The sequence below is a fragment of the Phacochoerus africanus genome, chromosome 16, assembly GCF_016906955.1.
Source record: "Phacochoerus africanus isolate WHEZ1 chromosome 16, ROS_Pafr_v1, whole genome shotgun sequence".
In the NCBI taxonomy this organism is placed as follows: domain Eukaryota; kingdom Metazoa; phylum Chordata; class Mammalia; order Artiodactyla; family Suidae; genus Phacochoerus; species Phacochoerus africanus.
The window spans coordinates 43613216-43636879 of record NC_062559.1 but is presented as its reverse complement, the minus strand read 5'-3'; the positions used below and the strand labels follow the sequence as shown (position 1 = coordinate 43636879).

At 41.5% G+C, this 23664-nt stretch overlaps 1 protein-coding gene across 6 annotated transcripts in view; it reads right to left on the bottom strand.

The window, feature by feature from the left end:
- Positions 1-23664, bottom strand: part of CPVL (carboxypeptidase vitellogenic like) — a 129386-nt gene that overhangs the window by 32409 nt on the left and 73313 nt on the right. For 4 of the 6 annotated variants that reach the window (XM_047763730.1, XM_047763729.1, XM_047763731.1 and 1 more), the window contains one exon: positions 3036-3218. The exons of 1 other annotated variant lie outside the window; for it this stretch is intronic. In XM_047763730.1, coding sequence (XP_047619686.1) covers positions 3036-3218 — 183 coding nt within the window. Of the gene's footprint in view, positions 1-3035; positions 3219-3253; positions 3549-23664 lie in introns of those variants that run through there. One more of the 6 variants, XM_047763734.1, reaches the window with a different exon arrangement.

Below are 23664 nucleotides of genomic sequence, written 5' to 3'. Positions count from 1 at the left end.
TACAATAAACACTAAAAGGATTTCTTTAGGCAAAGAAAAGTAATCCCAGTCATAAGCATGGAGATACTTATGACATTGCAGATCAACTGAGAGGATAAATATATGGGTCTCGATGAGCACTGGCTGTATACATTGAGAAAATAATGTCTTGTGATATTTAGACTATATGCGTAATTGATGTTTTTTTTAAAAATATAATGATAATACAAAAAGCAGGAGAGTAAGCATGAAAAATAAAGTGATCTAAAGCTCTGGCATTTGTCTGGAAAGTGGTAAAATTCTAATTAATACTAAGATTAAGTAAGTCTAGAATTTGTATAGTACTCTCAAGTATAATCACCAAACAAGATTAAAAGAATGTATAGGCAACACGCTTAAAAAAGATAAAAAACATAATGATATAAAACGTCAGTAATACAAGAGAACGTTAAGAGAAATGGGGGAATACAGTACTTGTAGGATAAATAGGAACATGGTTAAACAATATATTTAAACACAAATATATCAGTAATTATAATAAATGTAAATAGACTACTCCATTTAAAAAACTATCAATATCTATATTAAAAAAAAAACAAAATACAACTGTATGCTGCTTAGAAAACACACACCTTAAATGTAAGGATTCAGAAAGACCAAAAGCACAAAGTTGGAAAAAAAAAATCCCAGAAAATACTAATCAAAAGGAAATGGCAAAGTTATACTATTATCGACAAATTAGACTTTGTGATAAGAAGCAATATAGATAAAAAAGGAACATTTTATATGATGAATATAGTTAATATGCCAGAAATGTATAACAATTCTACAGTTTTATGTACTTAGTGACACAAAATAAAGTAAAAATGTATGTAAGAGAATAGAAAAACTTCAATTACAGGAGATTTTAACAGACCTCTCTTGTTTACTGATAAAACAAGCAGTAAGAAAGAAGAAAGGATATGAAGATTTGAACAATAAAATTAATAGACTGTTGTAACTGACACGACACTACAACCAACAAGTGCATAATACAAATTCTTTATAAATCTACATGGACTATTTACCAAAATCAACTGTTTGGCAGGCCATAAAACAAGTTTCAACAAATTCCAAATAATCAGAATTATGAAAAGTATGTTTCCTGACCACAAACCAAAAATAGAGTGTGTTTCCTTATGCCTGAAATAAATGCAAGGAAACAAGACCAAAATATTTGAGAATTATGCAATCAATACACTTTAAAATAATCCATTGGTCAAAGGAGAGGGAATGGAAATTATCAATATTTTAAACTCAATGCTAATAAAACTATGACAAATTTTCAGGTGCAGTTAAGGCCATGCTTAAATTCAGCACACTGCGTGCATATATTAGAAATGAAGAAAGACTGAAAAGTCATATTCTAAGTATCCATGTTAGAATTTTAAAAAGAATAGTAAAACACACACAAGGAAACAAGAGCAAGAAGATAAGTAAAAATACACTAAGGAAAATCGATAAAGGACTGGTTCTCTGAAAAGAATAACAGCATTTTTAAACTCCAGGCAAGAGAAGCACAAATTACTAATATCACTACAGATTTTAAGAGACATAAATGATAGTAAAGGCAACTGGATGCCAATGAATTTTAAATTTTAGATCAAACGAATACATTCCTGAAAAAAATGCAACTTATGAAAACTGACATAAAAGTTGGAGTTTCCATCATGGTGCAGCTGCAGCTCTGATTGGACCCCTAGCCTGGGAACCTCCATATGCTGCTGGTGCAGCCCTCAAAAGACAAAAGACAAAAAACAAAACAAAACAAAACAAAAAAACACACCTGTAATTCCAAATACTTGGAGGTACAGAATTGAGATCCCAATGTTGCCTCACATAAAAAACTAGAGGACAAAAAAATCAAGTCCAAAAGACTAAATTTTTCCTCTTGAGACTAACTATACAAACTTAAGGTGCTTTTTTAATTTCTCCAAAAACTTTCTGGAGGTAAACAGTAAAATCACCAGTACAGTCATTGAGGAAGACCTATTCATCTTTGAGGAGCCAAGAGCTTCAAACTGGAGGTGTAGTGGACAGGCTTGGCCAGAATAACATCTGACCCCTAAAGGAAAGGTCACGCTAGAGCATCAGTTAAGAGATTTTGTCCTCGGGCTCCATGTGATCATAGGTTTGCCAGAGGAGATTACATTGAACCTCCTCATGTAACTTGTTCAAGCTCTCTTTTCTCTTTTGGGAAATTAGTCTATTTCCCAAATAGACGAATTATCTCATGAATGATTTATATTTCGGGGTTAAGTATTTTATTTTTAGGGCCGCACTTGTGGCCTATGGAAGTTCCCAGGCTAGGAGTGGACTCAGAGCTGCAGCTGCCAGCCTACACCACAGCCACAGCAATGTGGGATCTGAGCCGTGTCTGCGACCTACACCACAGCTCACAGCAACGCCGGATCCCCAACCCACTGAGCAAGGGCAGGGACTGAACCCACAACCTCATGGCTCCTAGTCAGACTCATTAACTACTGAGCCACAATGGGAACTCCAAGTATTGTCCATTATTATTTTTTTTTTTTTTTAGAGCCATGTCCGTGGTATATGGAAGTTCCCGGGCTAGGGGTCAAATCAGAGCTACAGCTACCGGCCTACACTAGAGCCACAGCAACGCCAGATCAGAGCCGCATCTTCGACCTACACCACAGCTCATGGCAACGCCAGATCCTTAACCCACTAAGCAAAGCCAGGGATCAGACCCTCAACCTCATGGTTCCTCGTTGGATTCATTTCCGCTGTGCCACGAGGGGGAACTGTCCAAGTATTGTCTTTTAAAGTGTTACTTTATCTCTTATTAAACAATACCTACCCTTGTGTCTGTCAACTTCTGTCTGAACATTGAGTATCTGTATTTTAATAGGAACTCCGACCACCCTTCTCTCCAACAGAAGACATGCTGGCTGCTATATGACTTTGCTTAAGGTGACCAAGCCTTATCGGTGTTAGAGCTTTAGTTTCAATCCCACTATCCCATTCCCACATCCGTATGCCTGGAATTTTCATACCTGGCAGAAGGCATCCACTTGCCGTACGTAACCAGCCACTTCACGATCAGATTTAAAGATCTTCCAAACTTTTCTTTCTGCGTTTTTATAATCCTGGGATCCTTTCCAGTTCATGGCCATCAAGGAGCGCTCGGTCAGGGAAGCTGCCAAGATGATGTCCAATTGGCCATTGTAGATTAGAACCTGAAAGGAACCTGAGCTGTGGGCAAATGCAGGATTCAGCCGGGGAAGCCAGTCAGTGTATGTAGGTACAGAGAGCACATGCGTGTGAGAAAAGGGGGTGTGAGTTTCTCTGATGTCCTGCTCAGAGAGGCCAGCCCAGCAGACCAGCGAGATCACGTTTTTTCTCCTTGGCGACCCACATCAACGACCTGAAATAAACTCAAGCCTTGTCGCAGCCATTGCCTGCTTCCAGAAGCTTGGTTCTTCTTAGGAATCTGCACGCACCTCTCTTGTGTGCAGAAGCATTTGTGCTGTATTACCCGGGGATATATGCTTTCCTTGGATGTAGGGCTGTTGAAGAAGATGGCTGTGGTTACATTTCAGTGGAACTAAGGAACCCTAGGATTTTCATGAAGCCTGCATTTCATTAACTTCGCTTTCAGGCGCTGCAACAGCTGGCAAGATGGGCATTCTCTCTGCTGTTACTAATCCCATTGATTTCCCCTCCTATATTTCAATGGCAACTATAAGTTTTTGAGTCAGACAGATAGATGCAGTTGCCTTAGATTTGTTACTGGTTGGAGGCACCACATCTGCCAGCGCTTCCCCCCCCCCCCCCCCCCGCGCTTTTTTTTTTTTTTGCCTTTTTGCCTTTTTGCCCTTTTGCCATTTCTTGGGCTGCTGCCGCCACATATGGAGGTTCCCAGGCTAGGGGTCGAATTGGAGCTGTAGCCACTGGCCTACACCAGAGCCACAGCAATGCAGGATCCGAGCCGAGTCTGCGACCTACACCACAGCTCACGGCAACACCGGATCCTTAACCCGCTGAGTGAGGCCAGGGATCGAACCCGCAACCTTGTGGTTCCTAGTCGGATTTGTTAACCACTCAGCCACGACGGGAACTCCTGCCAGGCCCCTTTCAACACCTCCTTTTCTTAAGTATGACAGTCACGTGTCAACAATGAGGAATGTCCTTCAAAACACTTTTTTATTAAAAAAGCCGAATGGATGGGTGTTGTAGGAGAAACCCTAAGGCCACTCTTCTCTCCTCTCCCCCAATAGCTTTCAATTTTCTTGAAAAAGAATTCAGACAATAATGCTGATGAAGTTGTAACGCTTCTGGGGACAGTATTAAAATGGCACTACTTTTCAGAAAAGTAATGGTCAGTTTTTAATGCAAAAACTTTAAACTGTTGAGACTCTTTGTCCAGTAATGCCAGTTTGGGGGATAAATTCTATGAAAACAAGCCCAAAGAAATTAAAAAAAATTATTTAACTGTAGTCACTGAAACTTTATGATGACAAACTTGAATGCAGTCTGGAAGTTCTATATTAATGAATGGTCAAATAACCACGGTACAGAAATTTTACAGAATACTGCAAAACCACTTAAACTGTTTTGCCTAAACCACCAAGCAACGTGGAAAAAGCTTATCACATAATGGCAAGTAGGCAAGCTGAATGTCAACCATAAATCACAATTATGAATACGTAAAATCAATATAGTCATTTTTATATATGGAATGAAACATTAAAAAATGAAACTTTTGGTGCTGGACATCTGAGTAATTTCCCCCCTTTCTACTCTTCTTGTTTGCGATCAACACAATTTTCATGCAGTATCCTCCAACAAAGAGATTTCCTTCAACTCCATGCTATGTTTGATCTCTCTGGAAGTTCTTGTTTGGCTCCAGTGAAGGCCTTGGTTGAGTCCTCAAATTGGATATAAAATGTCTCACCACATGTTTCCATCTCTGCCCTCCTGGTACAGGCCTCTTAAAAGGCTTACACATAATTAAAAAGCCCAGGACTTTTACACACTCCAAATCCTCAAGCAGCAGTGGGCCAGGATTCAGCCTAAGATGAAAGACCCCTGGGCCTCCCCTATAGGAACACAGGGTCTTTCATGTTACTCAGCCACCATCACCACCTCCACTCTCCTAAGCAGAACCCCGTCTCCTCCGACCAAAAAAAAAAAAATCCTGATAGATTTAAAGCCTCTTAAAAAAAAAAACCAACTCAACGATAGCAATAAAAATTTGCATTGTTTATACAAAGACACTGACTTGAAGACCCAGAGTACTTATGGCCCATGCAAAACCTCTCCAGCTGTTTGCCAACAGTATGGAAACAATTACATATGATCTGTACCAGCAACCAGGGCTTAAGTACTTCCCCATTCTAGGAAGGCCTGATTATCGCTGATTAACAAAGATAATCATCTATAAAGTAATTCCTCCTCTAGATTTCAATGAAAAGAGGCTAATTAACTAGCACATACAAAGTGCATCTCGATGTTTCTCCTCTGTGTGGCCCCTGTATGAAGCTTGCATCTTTCTGAGAGCCTCTTGCTATCTTACTATCATCAGTATATTTTGAAATTGATTTGGATTTTTTCTCTTAGAGGGATGTTAGTAAAATCCACAGATCAGAGCAAAAAACAGACTGATAGGTACAGCCTTAGAGTCCTTGTCTGTTGAACTGAACTGAAACAAAGCCCATCCCTAAACTGTTTCCTTTGTCTTTTAAGACTCATCATAAAGAGTACTAGCCCTTCGGAATGAGGCAGTGAAGGGCTGGACAGCATAATTCAGTGCACACGATATGCAGAAGGCCTACTTTTTTTTGGGGGGGGGGGAGATAAATGGAAAGCCTTTCTTTGCAAAGCAAGGGAAATATTTTTAACTTCTAAAGGGTGCATAAATCACATGCCACCAAAAAAAAAAAAAATCAGATTAATGATCAAGCAAAGTGATTTCAGAGCTGGCATTTAAGGCTGCCGTATTCAGAATTCCAGAGCTGCTATTTTTATCTAAATGTCATATTTACTCCCATCAGCCCCTACAGGAATATCCCAGTTGGGTGTCTCCGGGGCTGGGTGAGTGGGCGAGAAATCCCTGGATCCAGTGACAGTGAGCTGAGAAGCCAGGTGGGTGGAGCGCAGGGGTGGGTGGTCCTGAAGGCACGTGTTGGTCACCCACATCCTGAAAGTCAGAGAAGTGCCAGGACAAGGCCTAAGCCCCAACAGGTTGGCCACCGGTGAAGGATCTGCACACACTCGCCCACTTCTTCCTGGTGGGGGTGATCCTCTGTCCCAGTTTGCCCTGGATGGAGGAGTTTCCCAGGATGCAGGACTTTCAGGCTAAAACTGGGACAGTCTGGGGCAAACCCTCCCCGGAGGCTTGTTGGTATTTTAAGCAACAGGGGCTACAGGCAGAGAGGCGGAGACAGAGATGAATGCAGCTTTTAGCTACACTTCCCTTGTCAGGAGTCACTCTGACCCAGCAAGTGGCAGAGAACGCTGTTTGGACTAGGTTTCCAGGGACAGACCAGGTAGCGCCTCTGCATATCCAGGCTCCTCACTTTCCTTTCTGGTCAGCTGCGAAGCCTCAGTGAAAGAGCAGAGGGACTCCTTGCAGAGAGTTCTCTTTTCTTTTACTACTTCGAGATCTGACTGGTTAGCCTGTCGAAAGTGATGGTGATGGGAAGACACGGAAAACTACTTCTTGTTAAACACATCCATGAAAAATTGACTCCACCGCTCATGCACTCTAATTATTACATTTTATGAAGATGCTCACACTTGGGAAAAGAATACATCAAAATGCTCACAAGCTAAGGTCGTCAAAGTATGAGTGATTTGTTTTCACTTGACAGTATTCTAGGTGTTTTTGGTATGTTTGGTTAGGATGCATCTATAATGAAAAAATAAGAGAACAAACAATGTCATTAAGAGGTTGGGCCCCTCAATTTGGCAAAGATGGGTCTTTATTGAGGAATAATTTACGGCAACTCAAGTATTACCAGCTCTTATTTTTTTCCTTTCACGACAACTAGGTAAACAGCATAACTTTAGCTAAGTCATGGGTAATCTTAAAAACTCATCCCAGAATTCAAGCATTTACAAGAGATGGCACTGGGTGATTTGGATAATGATCATTCTTTTTTTTTTTTTCACAAGAAAGAGATGAGAAAAGCATTTTATGATGTCCTTTACTTTTCAGAGGGCTTTTATGTACACATGGCTTTATCCTCATCCAGATTCAAAGAGCAGGGATGAGAAGTATTATTAGACCTGTCTCCATTTTACTGTGAAGGGGCGAGGTGATCCCACACTTCCAAACTTCTTCCCAGTATGCCTTAAAAAAGGAGCTAAATTCCTGCAAATGGACAAGCATTACTGACTCTCCACAGTTGTGATGTTTAGTGCTATCCAAAGTCTTAGGGAGCAGAGAGCTGGAAAAGGAGACAGAGTCCACATCTCCAGTCCAGAAACCATCCTGTTTCTGTTTGTCCCACTCTGGAAACATCTCTCGATCATTTCTCACGTTGGCTCTAGGGATCAGGATATGGGTACAAGGACATTATTCAGCTGGTGACAGATGCCTTACTTCTGCTGCAAGGAGCGGCTTTGATTCTGGAGCTGTGAAACAGCATCAGCTCCAGGAGAACTCTCTTAGCCCTGACTCCACCCACTGCCTTTCCACAGTGCCTGACACCCCATAAGACGTATCCACACTTGAAGGGTTAAGTCAGCTGTGCTCTTTAAAGGTTTTCAGTAATGCTGTATAGGGATTGCCATTTTGGCTTGCCTGGGACCACTCCCCCTTCCCAGGTTACTGTATTCCCATTCCCTCCCACTCCCTCAACAGACACAGCCCTAGCAGAGGCTGGCAGTCTGTGTCCTCCTGCTCTAGGCAAGGGATGAGTATGTGACCTAAGCTAGGGCTCTCAAATGCCCTTTCTCTAGAATTTAGACAGAGGAACGCAAGGTTCCTGAAGAGTCTGCCCATTAGTTTTGCTACCTGGATTCCCAGAATTGCCCCTGGTTCCTATCTTTATCTCATTCCAGTTCTTCAGTTTGCCCATGATTTCTCTGACCTATCCTGTCCTCTGATCCATTCCTTTTGTGCTTCAAGGAACCAGAGTTGTGGATGAGAAGTATTATTCTGCCCAGAAGAAATGAATCCAACTAGTATTCATGAAAACGCAGGTTTGATCCTTGGCCTCCATCAGTGGATCAGGTATCTGGCATCGCCATGAGCTATGGTGTAGGTCGCAAATGCGGCTCAGATCCCTCATTGCTCTGGCTGTGGTGTAGGTTGGCAGCTACGGCTCTGATTCAACCCTAGCCTGGGAAGCTCCATATGCTGTGGGCACGACCCTAAAAAACAAAAACAAACAAACAAAAAAGTAACCAGAGTTGCTTCTGTTGCTAAAAGGATGAAATCCAAACCTACACATCCTTGGACGAATGCCTCAGATGTCCCGGCATGCAATTCCTGGGAATCCCAGGACACTCGGCTTAACTTCTATGAGCTGTGGTTCCCTTTCCTGGACATGCTGATGTAAGACCTACACCTCACTGTAGTGAGGATTAATGAGAAAATGTGACAAGGGTCTTAGCACAGCACAAATTGGCAGACGTCGGTGAGTGTCAGTCCTCCCCCTTTTCAAGTAATTTGATGATGGGATACTGCCTTGGAAGATGGTCTACAAAGTACTTCTGAAATGAGCCTTCAGAATATGCAGATGGTCTTTTTGTGTCAAATACCTGGTTGCCAATCTCACTCTTTTAGGCAAAGGCTAACAGTAAGGGAATCCAGCCAAGGTAAACTTGAACTCTGTGTACGCAAATGAAATAACATGCCTTACACACATTGGGTATGGTGTCTCAGCAGCCTTTTCTTGGAAGTCAGAGCCATAAGGCTCTAAATTACCCTTTCAAAGAAACTTTTAGTTTTGAAGCACGGGATTCAAGATCCCAAGAAATTTCCCCATACAATGCCAGAAAAATATGGTTAAGAGCATAGCTTTTCACTTTTAAAAGGACATTTTGGAATAACAGTAAAACTCCCTCATTCTTCCTATTATGTTGCGGGAAGTGTGCTGAGCATTTTACACTCATGATTTCCTAACACTCCCAGAAGGCGGGTATTATTTATCTCATTTTAGGAACAAGGGGACGGAGGTGCAGGAAGGTGAGCTGACTGGGGACACAGCGTGTCCCAAGTGTGTACTTCTAATCCCTCTTCCACACTGCCTCACTGTCTAAGTCACTACCCATGCCCTCCAAAGGGCACACTGAACAGGTGGTTTATTCTCTATTTGTAATTACACACGCAGAGAGAAAACTTAAATGCAAAGCCTCACTCTTTGTTTACAGTTAAAAATCACAGGCTCTGTGGCTGGGTTTGATCCTAGCTTTGCCACTTACTAGCAAGATCATCTTCAGTCGTTTAGCCTTCTAGAGCTCAGTTTCCTCATTGGTAAAATGGGTAGAAAAGAAACATATATATGAGAGAGGGTCATTTGGAGAATTACATAACATAATGCAGGTACAGCTCTCTGTATTCAAGGCACGTAGTAGTAAATATTCAATTAATGCTAGCTATTATTATTACCACTACATTTGAATAATTCAACATCGCTATTCAAATAGCTACACAGGAGTTCCCGTTGTGGCACAGCGGAAACGAACCCAACTAGGAACCCTGAGGTTGTGGGTTCGATCCCTTCCCTTGCTCAGTGGGTTAAGGATCCAGCATTGCCGTGAGCTGTGGTGTAGCTGTAGCTCCGATTAGACCCCTAGCCCGGGAACCTTCACATGCTGCGGGTGCGGCCCTAAAAAAAGAGAAAAAGAAAAAAAAAATTGCTGCACAATTTTCAAATGAAATGTTACCTGTGGATTACAACCGTGATTTAGGATGTAAGAGCTGGAATTCTAACATAATTGCACTAGGTCATCAATTTGACAAGACAAATGGCAGGGCTCATAAAAGTAGTGTGACAGGTGCAGACAGGAGTCTTGAGCTCCAGCCCTGGCCCAGCCTCCCAAGGCCTGTGTACCGAGTGACCTTGGAGATGTGATGTACTCACCTGAGCCTCCTATTTTTCCTCTATGAAGTAGAATATCTACATCCTTGGGTTCTTAGGAGAAACAAATGGAATACGAGATGTAAAAATATCCTGTAACCTGAAGGGCAAACCTTTTTGCTTTTTTGGTTTTTTTTTACTTTTTAGGGCCTCACCCCCAGCATATGGAAGTTTCCAGGCTAGGGTCCATTTGTAGCTCCAGCTGTAAGCCTACACCACAGTCACAACCATAAACAAGGTTCGATCCGAGTCACATTTGCAACCTAAACACCTGCTCATGACAACACTGGATCCCCAACCCACTGAGCGAGACCAGGGATCAAACCTGCATCCTCAAGGATACTGGATTCGTTTCCACTGTGTCACAATGGGAACTCCCTGAAAAGCAAGGTTTTATCCATGTCTTTCTTACTTTTTATCAAGAATAATCTGAAAAATCAATTTCTATAGTGGAGTGTAAAAATTTTAAATTGGCTGCCTAGGGCCTGCATTTAGTTTGGACGTAACTTCTAGTCCACACAGCGTTGAGGTTGTTTGTACAATTAGGTGCTGGCATTTAAATACTGGGAGATTGCACCATGCGGAGCCTGTATTTCCACTTGGCCACAAGGAGCTAAGGCTGGGCAGTAGTTGTGCCCCCGAGACACAGCCCTGCCACTTTCTGAGTGTCCTCTGCCCACCCCCAACAGAGGTGCAAGGACAGCTGTCATTTATTCAATGCTTGTGCTATTGTTCTTCTTAAAAGAGAAGAATGTTCTGTGTATCCCTGTCTTTGTCATGGTAGAGAAGAAAGAGCAATAGGTCTCAATCCAACTCAACTATTTATTTCATTTCCTTCCTGGATCCACAGGCAGCTAAGTTTCACTTCCATCTGAAATGGAAGGGAAGTGGCCTTTTGTCTGAGTTGGAGAAAAGGGTGCGTGCTCACTTAAATACAGAATGTGTTTGTTTGTTTAATCTGCTCATAGGAAATGTCTATGTATTCAGCAATAATATTTATGGAGAGCCTAAGGATTGGGCGACAAGGGAACAGATGTAGAAAGATGGGCCCCTGTCTCTTAATACGCCAGATTTTTTTTTTTTAACTTTTTCAAAACAGTGGATAATCAGAAGAGGAAAAGCAAGTTTACTCTTTCATTCTTTGTTTTCCTTAAAAAGAGGGGCTAAAAAAGTTTCACTTAAATCTTTCTAGAATCTATTCATTTTCACATTTCAAACCATCAACTTTTAGTTTCTGGATGTACATACATCAGCAGTTTGTTCATGGATTTAACTCTCTCAGTAAGAAAACCTCCCTCTAGGAAAAATCTAGTGAATGGAGTCAGATGATGATTAACCCTTATTTCACAGAGCATTTGCTCCTGAAAGATAAACAATGTCCAGGCAGACATAAAGCAACCAGCTGTGTCAGCTAATATACCTGCGGGCCTGTTTACCTCTGTCTCGGCTAAGAAGATCCCACACCCTCTAAACTTAGATTTTGTCTTCTCCTAAGTTAAAGGATGTACATGATACTCAAAGGGGGGAAAAAATCTGTGCTTTTAATGGTGCCTGTACAACTGAATACTTGAAAGATGGAATTTGGGGCAGTAATGTACATACATGTGCATTTTGTTATATTTTCACTGTCGCCTGTCTAACAGCATAAGACTGAAAATAAATCACATGGAGGCCACTTTCTAATCTAAACCCTAACTTTTTAGAAATCCAAAACAAAACACACGTGTTGCCGACAGAGAACACAAAGCACTTATTTCCCCCATTACCCCGCCATTTATTAGGAAAATTACAGAAAGGCCACAGAAGGAAGCTCTGGTCTCTCGGTACACCAGGAAAGCAAACTGAGCTTTTGCGAGAAGGCTAGATTTCTGTCGGTGCATTTTTAGACGAAAGATTTATGCTTATATTTTGGCCCATTTACAATCCATCATAATACTTTGCAGACAAAGTTATGCTCTTTTCCCAATGATCTAGTGACCTTAATCTCTAACATTTTGTGGTTTCCTGTTTGGGGAAATGATTGAACAGCAGCCTAAGCTATTCCAGGCTGCACAGCGTTCCCAGTTGGCCCCTATCTGTCTTAGCTTTGAATGTTCTCCTGTTCACTAATCAAAAAAAAAGAGAAAAAGAAAAAATTTTTTTTTCAAAAGAAGCTTTCCCTACAGATGCTAAATCAATGAAACTCTTACAAAGCAGCCCTCTACACTTCCTCTTCTGGCTGCCTTACTCATCATTCTTCTATTACAAACTCCATCGTAGCCAGGAGTTCTTTCTGCCTGGAGCAATTAGCATGACCCACCAGTGCCTTTCTCCTGAATAGAAGAGAATTAGTTTCAGTAATATCCACCTCAACCCAAGGCAATGCCCAAGGGTTTCTCAAGAGCTCAGCTGCAAAAGAAAAACAATTTCAGCGGTGGACTGCAATGTTTTAGCAACATTCCCGCTAGAGGTAGAACTGTTATCCTTTTAGGGACAATGCCTGGTCCCCCCTCACCCCACCCCCATTGCCCATTACTCACACTCTTGGCCCTACTTCTTCCTGGTGACTTTAGGGCTGTCATACCCAGGAAGCCTGAGTCCCCAGGGCCTGCCAAGAGGATACGGTGGCAGAAAAAAAATGCAACCACCGAATGAAACAGTAGTCCGTTCTGCAACCATGCCATTCCTCCAAGGAGCCATACTTTGTTTAAGGAAAAGGGAAGACAAAGAAAGAGAAAATGAATATAGAATAAACACCCCCATGGGCCTGCCATTCCCCTACTGGCTGGCTTTGCCAAGATGAGTAAAGAAAAAATGGGAGGAGGGCAAGGAGTCTGAGTGAGTGTCCAGCGATTACACAAATAATGTCTTGCAGCCAAAGAAAATTATTCCAGCTTTTTTGAAACTTAACTCTAAATAATTTAGTTGCTTTTAGAAAGGAACCAGAAGCAAAGCCAACTTGAAAAGGATCCAGGAAGCCATCACTCCAACCCAAGCATGTTTGAAAACATTTTAACTAGCTAGAACAGCACACTTAAAATGACTTTTAATAAATGACCCAGAATAATAATTTCCTCCCATTTGAATAGAAGAGTGCTGGAGGCCCACTGTAGGGGGTCTTTTGCTCTGCTTCTTGTTTCAGGGTCTGTTCTCAGAGCCCTTTTCTGATCCCCTCACCTCTGATGATCACCTCTCAGGTATTGCTCAGCATCAATAACTGGATTTTATGAACTGGCAGTGCCCCAGGAACAGGCCTGCTTCTCCTCCAAACAACTCCTCCCAGAGAAGAGTGTCCTCCCTGGCTGTCAGAATATCCACTTCAAGGTCATACCAAGGTCCTCCCCAAAGACTGTCACATGCTTTTGCCAATATTATCACCCTACTACAAGGTGGGCCAAGGACCAATTTCTTTCTCTTTCCACATTCTTCAATGTACTTAATTAACAAGCATACATTTGCAGACCCAACCAACCAACAACCAGAAAAGCAAACAAGAAATGTTGTGATTTACAATAAGCCTATAGGAATTGACTCACACTCAACAATACAGTAGCCACCAGCCAGCAGTGGTCAGTGAGGACTTGAAATGTGGTTAGTCCAAACTGAGATGTGCTCCAAAGATATACACGGAACTGTGAAGACTTAGTACAAAGAAAAGGATGGATGACATCTCAATAACTTCTTACTATTGATTAAATGTTGGTATGATAGCATTTTGGATATACTGGGTTAAAGAAAATATATTATTAAGGTTAATTTTACCTTATTTTATTTATATATATATATATACACACACACATATATATATATACTTTTTTATATATTAAAATATATATAAATATTTTTTTTTTGGTCTTTTCAGGGCCGCACTCATGGCATATGGAGGTTCCCAAGCTAGGGGTCCAGTCAGAGCCGCAGCTGCCAGCCTACGCCACAGCCACAGCAACGCGGGATCTGAGCTGCATCTGCAGTCTGCAACACAGCCCACAGTAATGCCAGATCCTTAACCCACTGAGCAAGGCCAGGGACTGAACCTGCGTCCTCATGGGCGCTGGTCAGATTGGTTTCCATTAAGCCACCACAGGAACTCCCTCTTTTTATATTTTTACTGTACCTTCTAGAGAATTTCAAATTGCACATGTGGCTTGCATTATATTTCTATTGGACAGCTACCTTGGTACATCCTGCAAAGAAAAGTGGTCCTTTGGTCAACAGTTGCCAAACACCAGCAGTAACTTCTGAGGACGGCCCCTAGCAGAGGAGCAGTCTGCAGGTCATGAAGGTGGATTAAGGAAGCTGGAGAATATTTCACAGGGAGGAGTGGAAGACACTCCCATGATCTCAATCTTTACAGCGGAAATCAGCAGGAGCTGCAGGAAAACCCCTTGCAGTCAGGTGCCCCTGCCAGCTTCCCATTCCCTAACACTGCCCCCATCGCTCAAGTTCGAGAAAACCAATAGCATCGTGATAAAACTGAATGGTGCGCCAAGGATGCTGAGGGGGATAAACAGGAGAGCTGAGCCCCTGTCACTAAACAGTGTCACTGCTGCCCTACTACTACCCCTTGGCCCAAGTAGAACAGGGAATGGATGACCTCTCTCCGAAGTTATCCCAAGGGCCGGTGGAGAGCAGGGTAGCCTTGTTGCAAGAGGAAAGCTAACTCAGCAGCAAAAAGCATCAAGTTAGAGGTGCTTGGAAGTTCCCAAAGAAATATGAGCAGTGGGAAGGGAGGCCCTAGAGACTCCAGTGCATGGAGCGCTCAGCATGTGGCAAGGTGCAGCCCACTTTGGATTCTGGCTGCCCTTTAAGAAGCGTCGGCCCGCTGGCATCCCCTTCTTCCATAACAAACTTGCCTTCCGGCTTGAGAAAATTCTAGTTTTCTGTGAAGGAAGATTACTTCGCGTTTCTCTTAGGAGAGGACTAGAGTGACAGTAAGTACGCTGTCACCCAAGGAGCCACAAAAGCCACTTCTACAAGCTTAATTTCCGCTTGTTATCTATCCCCAGGTGAGCAGCAAATTTCCAACCAGGACAGTCTCAGGAAAGAAGGCACGGACCTGATCGTACAGCTGACTTCTCTTTGCCAATTAAAAAACAAAAAAAGTCTAACTGCTGCTCTGTGTTCTTTATGTTTTCATCAATGTGGGAAAATCTGGTGATATTCATCAAGATCACCTCTCTGGCTTGCAGTGAGGTTTTGGTGTTCCCCCCTCCCCAAAACAACTCCCCCTTGTTTGGTAAGGAAAGCGTATTTTCCCCTTTTCTTCCCAGAGAATGTCAAATGGGCTCAAACATATTGTACAAATCACTGTAACCAATAGCGGGGCTGTCAGGAAGCAGAAGAAATAGACATGAATATGCAGAGTGAGAGGACCACAGGGCAGAAAAATCAAGACAGAGGGGGCAAGGCTCCAGCCCAGAGCTCTTCTTTCAGAAGCTTGGGTGGAGGGGCTCCTGGCTTTCATTCGGTCACATGTCCTTCAGTACAGGAATTCTGGGCTGGGGCTCTGACTATTATCCAGCAATAACCCTTGGGAGCTGTTCATAATATGCAAGCAGATGGCACAGGCTGCCCCACAGCAGGGGCTTGGTTGACAATTTCTACAATGCAGGCCGGGCAAACCCAGTGTTGAAAAACCCCTAGGAAGAGGAGTTACCACTGTGGCACAGTGGGTTGAGAATCTGCTCATATTGATGCAGAGGTGCAGGTTCAATCTCCAGCCCGCCACAATGGATTAAAGGATCTGGCTTTGCCGTCGCTGTGGCATATAGGTCACAGTTGTGGCTTGGATTCGGTCCCTGGCCCAGGAACTTCCATATACCATGGGTGCAGCCATTAAAAAAAAACAACTATGAGGAGCCCTAGAGGTCAGTGATTGAGACTTTCTCAGGCAGTGGGAAGTATGCAAATACTGCTTTCCCTATTGGACTAAAGGGTCAGGGCCACTGAATTAAGTCATCCACACTTAGGAAACTGCAGGGCAAAAAGCACTGGACCTGGAGTCAGATTCTGCAGCAAATGGACGTAAATGATGATGGCGATGATGACTATGCTGAGAAAAAACAAAGCCAAAACACTGGCGGGGCATCCTGGCTCTATCTGGCACGTGACTCTACCGTAAAGACCAAATGAGTGCCCTAGTGCCCATCCATCTATTAAACACTAAGAAAGCTTATATTTGAAATAAAACATTCATGTACACCACCGTCCTCCCACAGCCCACAGGATGTGGTAGGCACGTACTGCTTTGAAGACCACTGGCTTCCACTGGGCCAATATTTTATTTATTTATTTGTCTTTTTGCCATTTCTTGGGCCGCTCCCGCGGCATATGGGAGGTTCCCAGGCTAGGGTCTAATCGGAGCTGTAGCTGCCGGCCTACGCCAGAGCCACAGCAACGCGGGATCCGAGCCGCGTCTGCAACCTACACCACAGCTCACGGCAACACCGGATCATTAACCCACTGAGCAAGGGCAGGGATCGAACCCGCAACCCCATGGTTCCTGGTCGGATTCGTTAACCACTGAGCCACGATGGGAACTCCCATGGGCCAATATTTTAGAACACGTGTTGTCATCATTTTGCATCTTCCGCATCACACTAAGACACCTGCAATAAAGACGGAGAGGCCAGGCCAGCAGGGTGACATTTATTGCACAAGAAGAATTCTTCATTGCATCCAGAAAGGAATACTCCCCTCCCTCTTTCCCTATTTATCTTTGCAAAGTCAAGTCAACCAATGTAATCACCTGTGTTTCCTAACAGCTGGATTGCACAGCAACTGGACTTAAACGTGCATTTCTTAGCTTGTTGATTTTTTTTTTAGGTCTCTGGAATCTATGTAGCAAGTGGTATCACTGCTTAACATCTTTCTTCTCGTACTGCCCTCCCCCTGCTGTATTTGGGTGGGTCCAGATTAAATTCTTTTCCCGCTGCCATAAATTATAAGTGGACCTTCTAATGTTCTGAGCATGAGGTACTTTCAAAGACCAACAAAATAAATCCCATGCAACACAATTTATTTATTTATGTATTCATTCATTTTGTCTTCTTAGGGCCACATGTGCAGCATATGGAAGATCCCAGGCTAGGGGTCAAATTGGAGCAGCAGCTGCCAGCCTACACCACGGCCACAGCAAGGTGGGATCTGAGCCGCATCTGCGACCTACACCATAGCTCAGGGCAACACTGAATCCTCTAACCCACTAAGCAAGGCCAGGGATTGAACCAGTGTCCTCATGGATGCTAGTTGGGTTCGTTAGTGCTGAGCCATGATGGGAACTCCAAGCAACGCAATTTAAAATAAACCACTTCACATGGCAGAATATATTATCAAATGGCTTAAAGAAATAAGAGTAAATAAAAATATGCTGGTTCTCATGTGAATATTTTAGTTTAAAGGACAAATAAGACAAGGTGCCAACAGCATGGCAAGTTCGAGTGCAACTGAAGTCTGTTTAATAATTTATGGGTATTCCTTTTTCCCCTTTACTCACTGAAATGCTTAAAAATCAAAGAAGCCCAGAAGAATCCGGCTTCATTTAAAAAAAAAATTAATGCTACTCTTGCATTTGGATTATAACTAAAACAGGTAAAAGTAATTCACAAAGAACTCTGCGGTATGACTGATTTTCAAATGTACACTACTTTTGTTTGCTTGAAAAGTGATGACTGCTGACTGATAGTATGATTTTATAAAACGAATGTTCCAGGATTAGCTTCCCTCTCTTCTTTTATGCTTCCCTAGAAGCTGCTTCCTCCTCCCAGAGGTTTTTCATGGAATGGCACTGGCATTCTTTTTATAGTCTTCAAAGGATTTGGAAGAAAATGATCAATCGGGTTACAGTCAAAAAAAGTCAGACTTTTCCTGCCACAGTTTGATGGAAGCTCAGGGTCCAACTTAGCAGTTGAAGAATCAGGCCTTAAATGGGGTGTTAAATTTTTCTTGGTATATGCTAGATGTGCATCAAATCCAGTTTCGTGGCACTAGTAACACTGACATTTTGCCGTCAGAAGATGTTATTAAGGAAAATGCCACAAGCAATTAGAAGGACGGCTAAAGTGAGTGAGATTTACTAGAAATATTTACCTTTCAAACTTCTAAGTCACATCCATTAACCAGGAATTGCCCATTGCTCATGAAGATTTTTTGACAGCCTCGGATAAGTAAATAAAACTCTAACGACCTGGGTGTTAAGATTTCAGTCTGGTGGTAAAGCCGAGAAATATTAAGATCCTGAATTCTGAAGATGCAATTAGTTGAAATTTAATGAGCTGCAGAATGATAAGTGACAGGGAAATGTAACTTTATATTTACAATTTCCTGACCAGATGAACTTTTAAACACAGCGAACTAAGCCCTACCCAAGGGCAATTTAACCTTTAAAAGCAAAAGCATGTGGAGGTATTGGCCTTTGGAGATGATACCTCTTAAAACTGCAATGGCCTTCCAGACAACGTAGCACCAAAGGCAACCTCAGTCCAAGGGCAATGTTTTGGTTTGGATCCAAATGGCCTTTATGTATAGAGCTGTAGCTCTGTTTTTATTTATTTCTGTATTTTGAAATAATGGTTTCACACAGGAAATAATACACACACACTCGCACACTCATATTCTCTCTCATGTACTCTCAGTCCTTTTTATAACCCATATGTTTTTAGGAAGGCAAGAACTGTAATCAGACAGAGAAAGGGGGAAAACACCATCGGCATCTTTTGCAAGAATCTTCATGAGAACAATGTAACTTCTTCATCAGAAAGGAGTAAGGGCCAGGGGACTTCCACAAAGAGCAAAGGATTCAAAATCAGTAGGATTTACGGGGTATGGGCTACATTTCCAGGATTTTAGAGATGCCGTATTTACATCTATCTATCTATCCACCCCCTACTGCATTTTATTATTTTTTAAATCAGGATACATCTTACAGTCAATGTATGAGAGGGTATTTGTTTATCCTCTTTAAAAAGTGCTACTTAAAAAGAAGGAACATAATAAAAACAATGTGTGTGTGTGTCTTTTGTGACCTTTTGACAAGTACTAACTAGCCAGTATTTTGTAGAATGTCCCCTAATTGGAGCTTCTCTGCTTTGCCTCATGATCAAGTTCACGTTATATATCTTTGACAGTTGTCCTCAGCACAATACATCAGGAGGCACATAATGCTGATTTGTCCCATTACTGGTGATATTAACTTAGATCATTTAATCCATATGTCAGGTTTCTCCACTGTCAAGTTACTGGTTTCCCCTTCATTGTAAATATTTTGAAGGAAGATATTTTGAAACTTTGTAAATACCCTGATTCTCATCATACTATCGCTTACTAATGTTAGGATTCATTAATGATTCTTTCCTAAAACAATTATTACTGTACTATTTATCAAATAAGGATTTTCTATTATACTTGTACATTTTTTTGGGGGGGGCTTTTTTTTTTTTTTTTGAGGGCCACACCTGCAGCATATGGAGGTTCCCAGGCTAAGGGTCTAATCAGAGTTGTAGCCGCCGCCGGCCTACGCCACAGCCACAGCCACAGCAATGCACGATCCTTAACCCACTGAGGGAGGCCAGGGATCAAACCCGCAACCTCATGGTTCCTAGTTGGATTCGTTTCTACTGCACATTTTTCTTTGTGAGTAAATTTTTGTTTGTTTGTTTTTTTTGTCTTCTTGCCAATTCTTGTGCCACTCCCATGGCATATGGAGGTTCCCAGGCTAGGGGTCTAATTGGACCTGTGGCTGCCGGCCTACACCAGAGCCACAGCAACATGGGATCCAAGCCGAGTCTGCAACCTACACCACAGCTCACAGCAATGCCAGATCCTTAACCCATTGAGCAAGGCCTGGGATCGAACCCGCAACCTCATGGTTCCTAGTCGGATTCGTTAACCACTGAGCCACGATGGGAACTCCTTTTGTGAGTAAATTTTTTAAAATAAAATACTTTGCAGATGTGATTGATTTAAGCATCTTGAGATGGGGAGATTACCCAGGAGATCCCTAGATGCATTCTCATGTATCCTTCTAAGAGGGAGGCAGAAGGATACTCACCACAGAAGACAGGGAGGCAATGTGACCACAGAGACAGACACTGGAATGAAATGGCCTCATGCCAAAGAATGCCAACAGCCACCAGAAGCTGGACATGATAAGGAATGGATTATCCCATAGAGACACCCTACTGACATCTTGGTTTCAGCCCAGGGAAAGTGACTTCAGATTTCCATTCTCCAGAATTGTGAGAAAATAAATTTCTATACTTTATGCCATCATGTTTATAGTAATCTGTTACAACAGACATAGAAAATGAATACAGATTCTACTCCTAGTTTGCTAAAAATTTTATCCTAAATGGACTTTAATTTTATCAAATCCACTTTTTTTGCATCAATTAAGATAAAGAAATTTTTTCTCGTTTAATGTTTTAGCATGGTGAATTATACGATAGAACTCCTAGTGCAAAAATGTCCTTGCGTTCATGAGATCAGCCTGGCCTTATCTTTTTTATTCACTGGTGGATTAGGCTGTTATACTATTTGGTTTATGCTTTGTGCATATATGCTTATAAGTGAGATTTTTCTATAGTTTTCCTTTTCCTTCCTTACTTGTTTTTGGTAATAGGATGATATAATTCCTTAGAATGATTTGAAGAATATTTTATCTTACTCTCAGTAGAAGTTAACTAAAATTTTTATTTCTTGACAGTTTGGTGGAACTTACATGTATACGGTATGTGGGGTTTTTTTAACATGTATGTGTGTGGTTGGTATAATTTTTGACCAATGACTCAATTTACTCAACAGTTCAGGACCATTAAGTTTTACTTTTCTTCTTTACTCAGTTTTTGTAAATTACATTTTTCAAGAATTTCTCCCTTTTCATGTGTTTAGAATTTGTTGACCTAAGTTTTCATTCTAGTGTTCCTGTATTATTTTTTTAAATCACTGCTGTATATGAAGTTTTCCTCCTTTTCTGACCATAATTTTCTGATCTATGTGCTATATAGAACTACATTTTTATTTTGATTTTAATGGGGTTTTTTTTCACTTGTTTTTTAGGGCCACACCCGCACATTTGGAGGTTCCCAGGCTAGGGGTTGAATAGGATCTGTAGCTGCTGGCCTACACCACAGCCACGTGGATTCCAAGCCGTGTCTGTGACCTACACCACAGCTCACTGCAATGCCAGATCCCTGACCCACTGAGCAAGGCCAGGGATCAAACCTGAATCCTCCTGGATACTAGTCAGATTTGTTTCCACTGTGTCACAACAGGAACTCCCTTATGTATATTATTACTGTTGATTTCTAAATTAATTGTATGTGGTCAGAGAATATGGGTTATAAGACATCATTGTACCTAAAGTCATTATCATACCCTAGGTTATCTAGGTTTTCTCCTGAAGTTACCTTCTAAGAATTTTCTAGTTTGTTTTACGTGTAGGTCTATGATCCATTTTGAGTTAATTTTTTTTGTGATGGGTGTAAGGTCTATGTCTAGATTTGGGTTTCTTTCTTTTTTTTTTTTTTTCATACAGCACCATTTGTTGAAAAGCTTCTCTTTGCTCATTGTATTGTCTTTGCACTTTTGTCAATGATCAGTTGACTATATTAATGCAGGTCTATTTCTGAGCTCTCTATTCTCTTCCATTGATCTACTTGTCTATTCTCTAGCCAATACTGTACTGTCTTGATTACTGTAGTTTTCCAAGTCAAGTAGTGTCATTTTTCTGGCTTTGTTGTTCTCCTTCAATACTGAGTTGGCTATTCTGTCTTTGCCTCTCCATATAAACTTTAGAATTAGTTTGTCAATGTCCAGAAAATAACTTACTGAGATTTTGGTTGAGATTGCATTGAATGTAAAGATCAAGTTGGAAAGAACTGTCATCGTGATAACACTGCCTTCCTATCCATGAACATGGACTATCTCTCCATGTGTTTAGTTCTTTGATTTCACTCATCAGAACAGTGTCATTTTCTGCATATGGGTTTATACACATTTTCTTAGATTTACACCTAAGTATTTCAATTTTGGGGGTGCTAATGTAAATGCTTTTGGGTTTTTAATTTCAAATTTCACTTATTCATTGCTGATGTATTGAAAAGTGATTGGTTTTTGTATATAAACCTGTATCCTTCAACTTTGCTATAATCACTTAGTTCCAGGGTTTTTTTTTTTTTTGGTTGATTCTTTTAGATTTTCTACATAGACAAGCATGCCACTTCCACTTACTCTGTAATACTCTTACTTTCTTTATGTAGAGCTGAGTTTCTGATCTGTAACATTTTCCTTCTTTATGAAGAAGAACTTTAACATTTCTTGCAGTTAGGTCTACTGAAAAAAAATTCCTTCAATTTGTGTTTGTCTGGTTCAAACACAAGCAGTATATTAGGACAATTTCTGGACAGAAATAGAGTATCTTGAGGAGAGACTGCCTTTTGTCTAACTCATGTGTTCCCAAGAACTCACCTGTAAGTACTATTATTATTTCCATTTCCCAGACGAGGAAGCTGAAGCAAAGAGGACTTTAGCATCCTCCTCCCGAGGAACACAGGCAGTGAACAGTGGAACCAGAACTCAAACCAAAATGCCTAACTTGAAGACTCATTTTTATGACCTAGGTACCTCCTAGAAATCCTGATAATATTTCACCTGACCTGACTTAATCATGAAGGATTCCAATATCCCAACAGATTATTTCTCATTCTAGTTATTTTGGAAACTGCTGATATGATATGACATTTCAATTTACCACCCAAACATCTGAAATTACTGAAAAGAGAATGACTTTGAGGACACGCCCCCTATAGGTCATAACAAGAAAAGGATTATGTGTTCATGCAGTCTATGAAGAAACTAATGTGCTTCCCAGAAACTGACTGAAGGTCTTCCTTGCTCATCAGACACTCTACATTGGCTAACATCAATCCAGTACTAGAAAAGGACTTCCATGTTCCTATGAATAGAAACATGTGCACAATTTTCTTTGACAAATTAGCACTGAGGCTTACATAAATATAATCTTGAGGCTACTGATGTTTTAAGCCAACCTAGGTTGTTCTGACTGTACCGCATACACACTGAGGTTCACCACCATTAGCAAACAAGCCAAAGATAATCACTGCCCTGTGGGCTATGCCAGCTGTAGCCATGAATATACAGTCAGTTTTAGCAGCAGCTACTTTCTGATCTACACTCAGAGTGGCTTTGTTCTCCTTCTTTATGGAAATGTGGTTCATCTGCACCACTAATCTATTCTCTTTTTCAGACAATTGATTCAGAGTTTCAAAGTTGAGAAAATATTCTGATTTCATTGGGATTAACATGAGTATCTTTAGGATACACGGGAAACTGGGGCAGAAATGTTTAAATATCAAAAGGCAGGACCATCTTTAATCAACATATTCTCCTTTATCAAGCAAGTGGACACTGCATGGCAATCAGCCAATAACCGGAGCATTTACATCAGGTGAGCTGCATATCTCACGCTATCCTCACTTGGCTGAGAAGGGAATCGCATTCCAGTCAAATTTATACAGTAAGAAAATGTATCTTCCACGGGCACATGCAAAAATATGTACACTGGAACTTATCTGCTTTCCATTCAGAAACACCA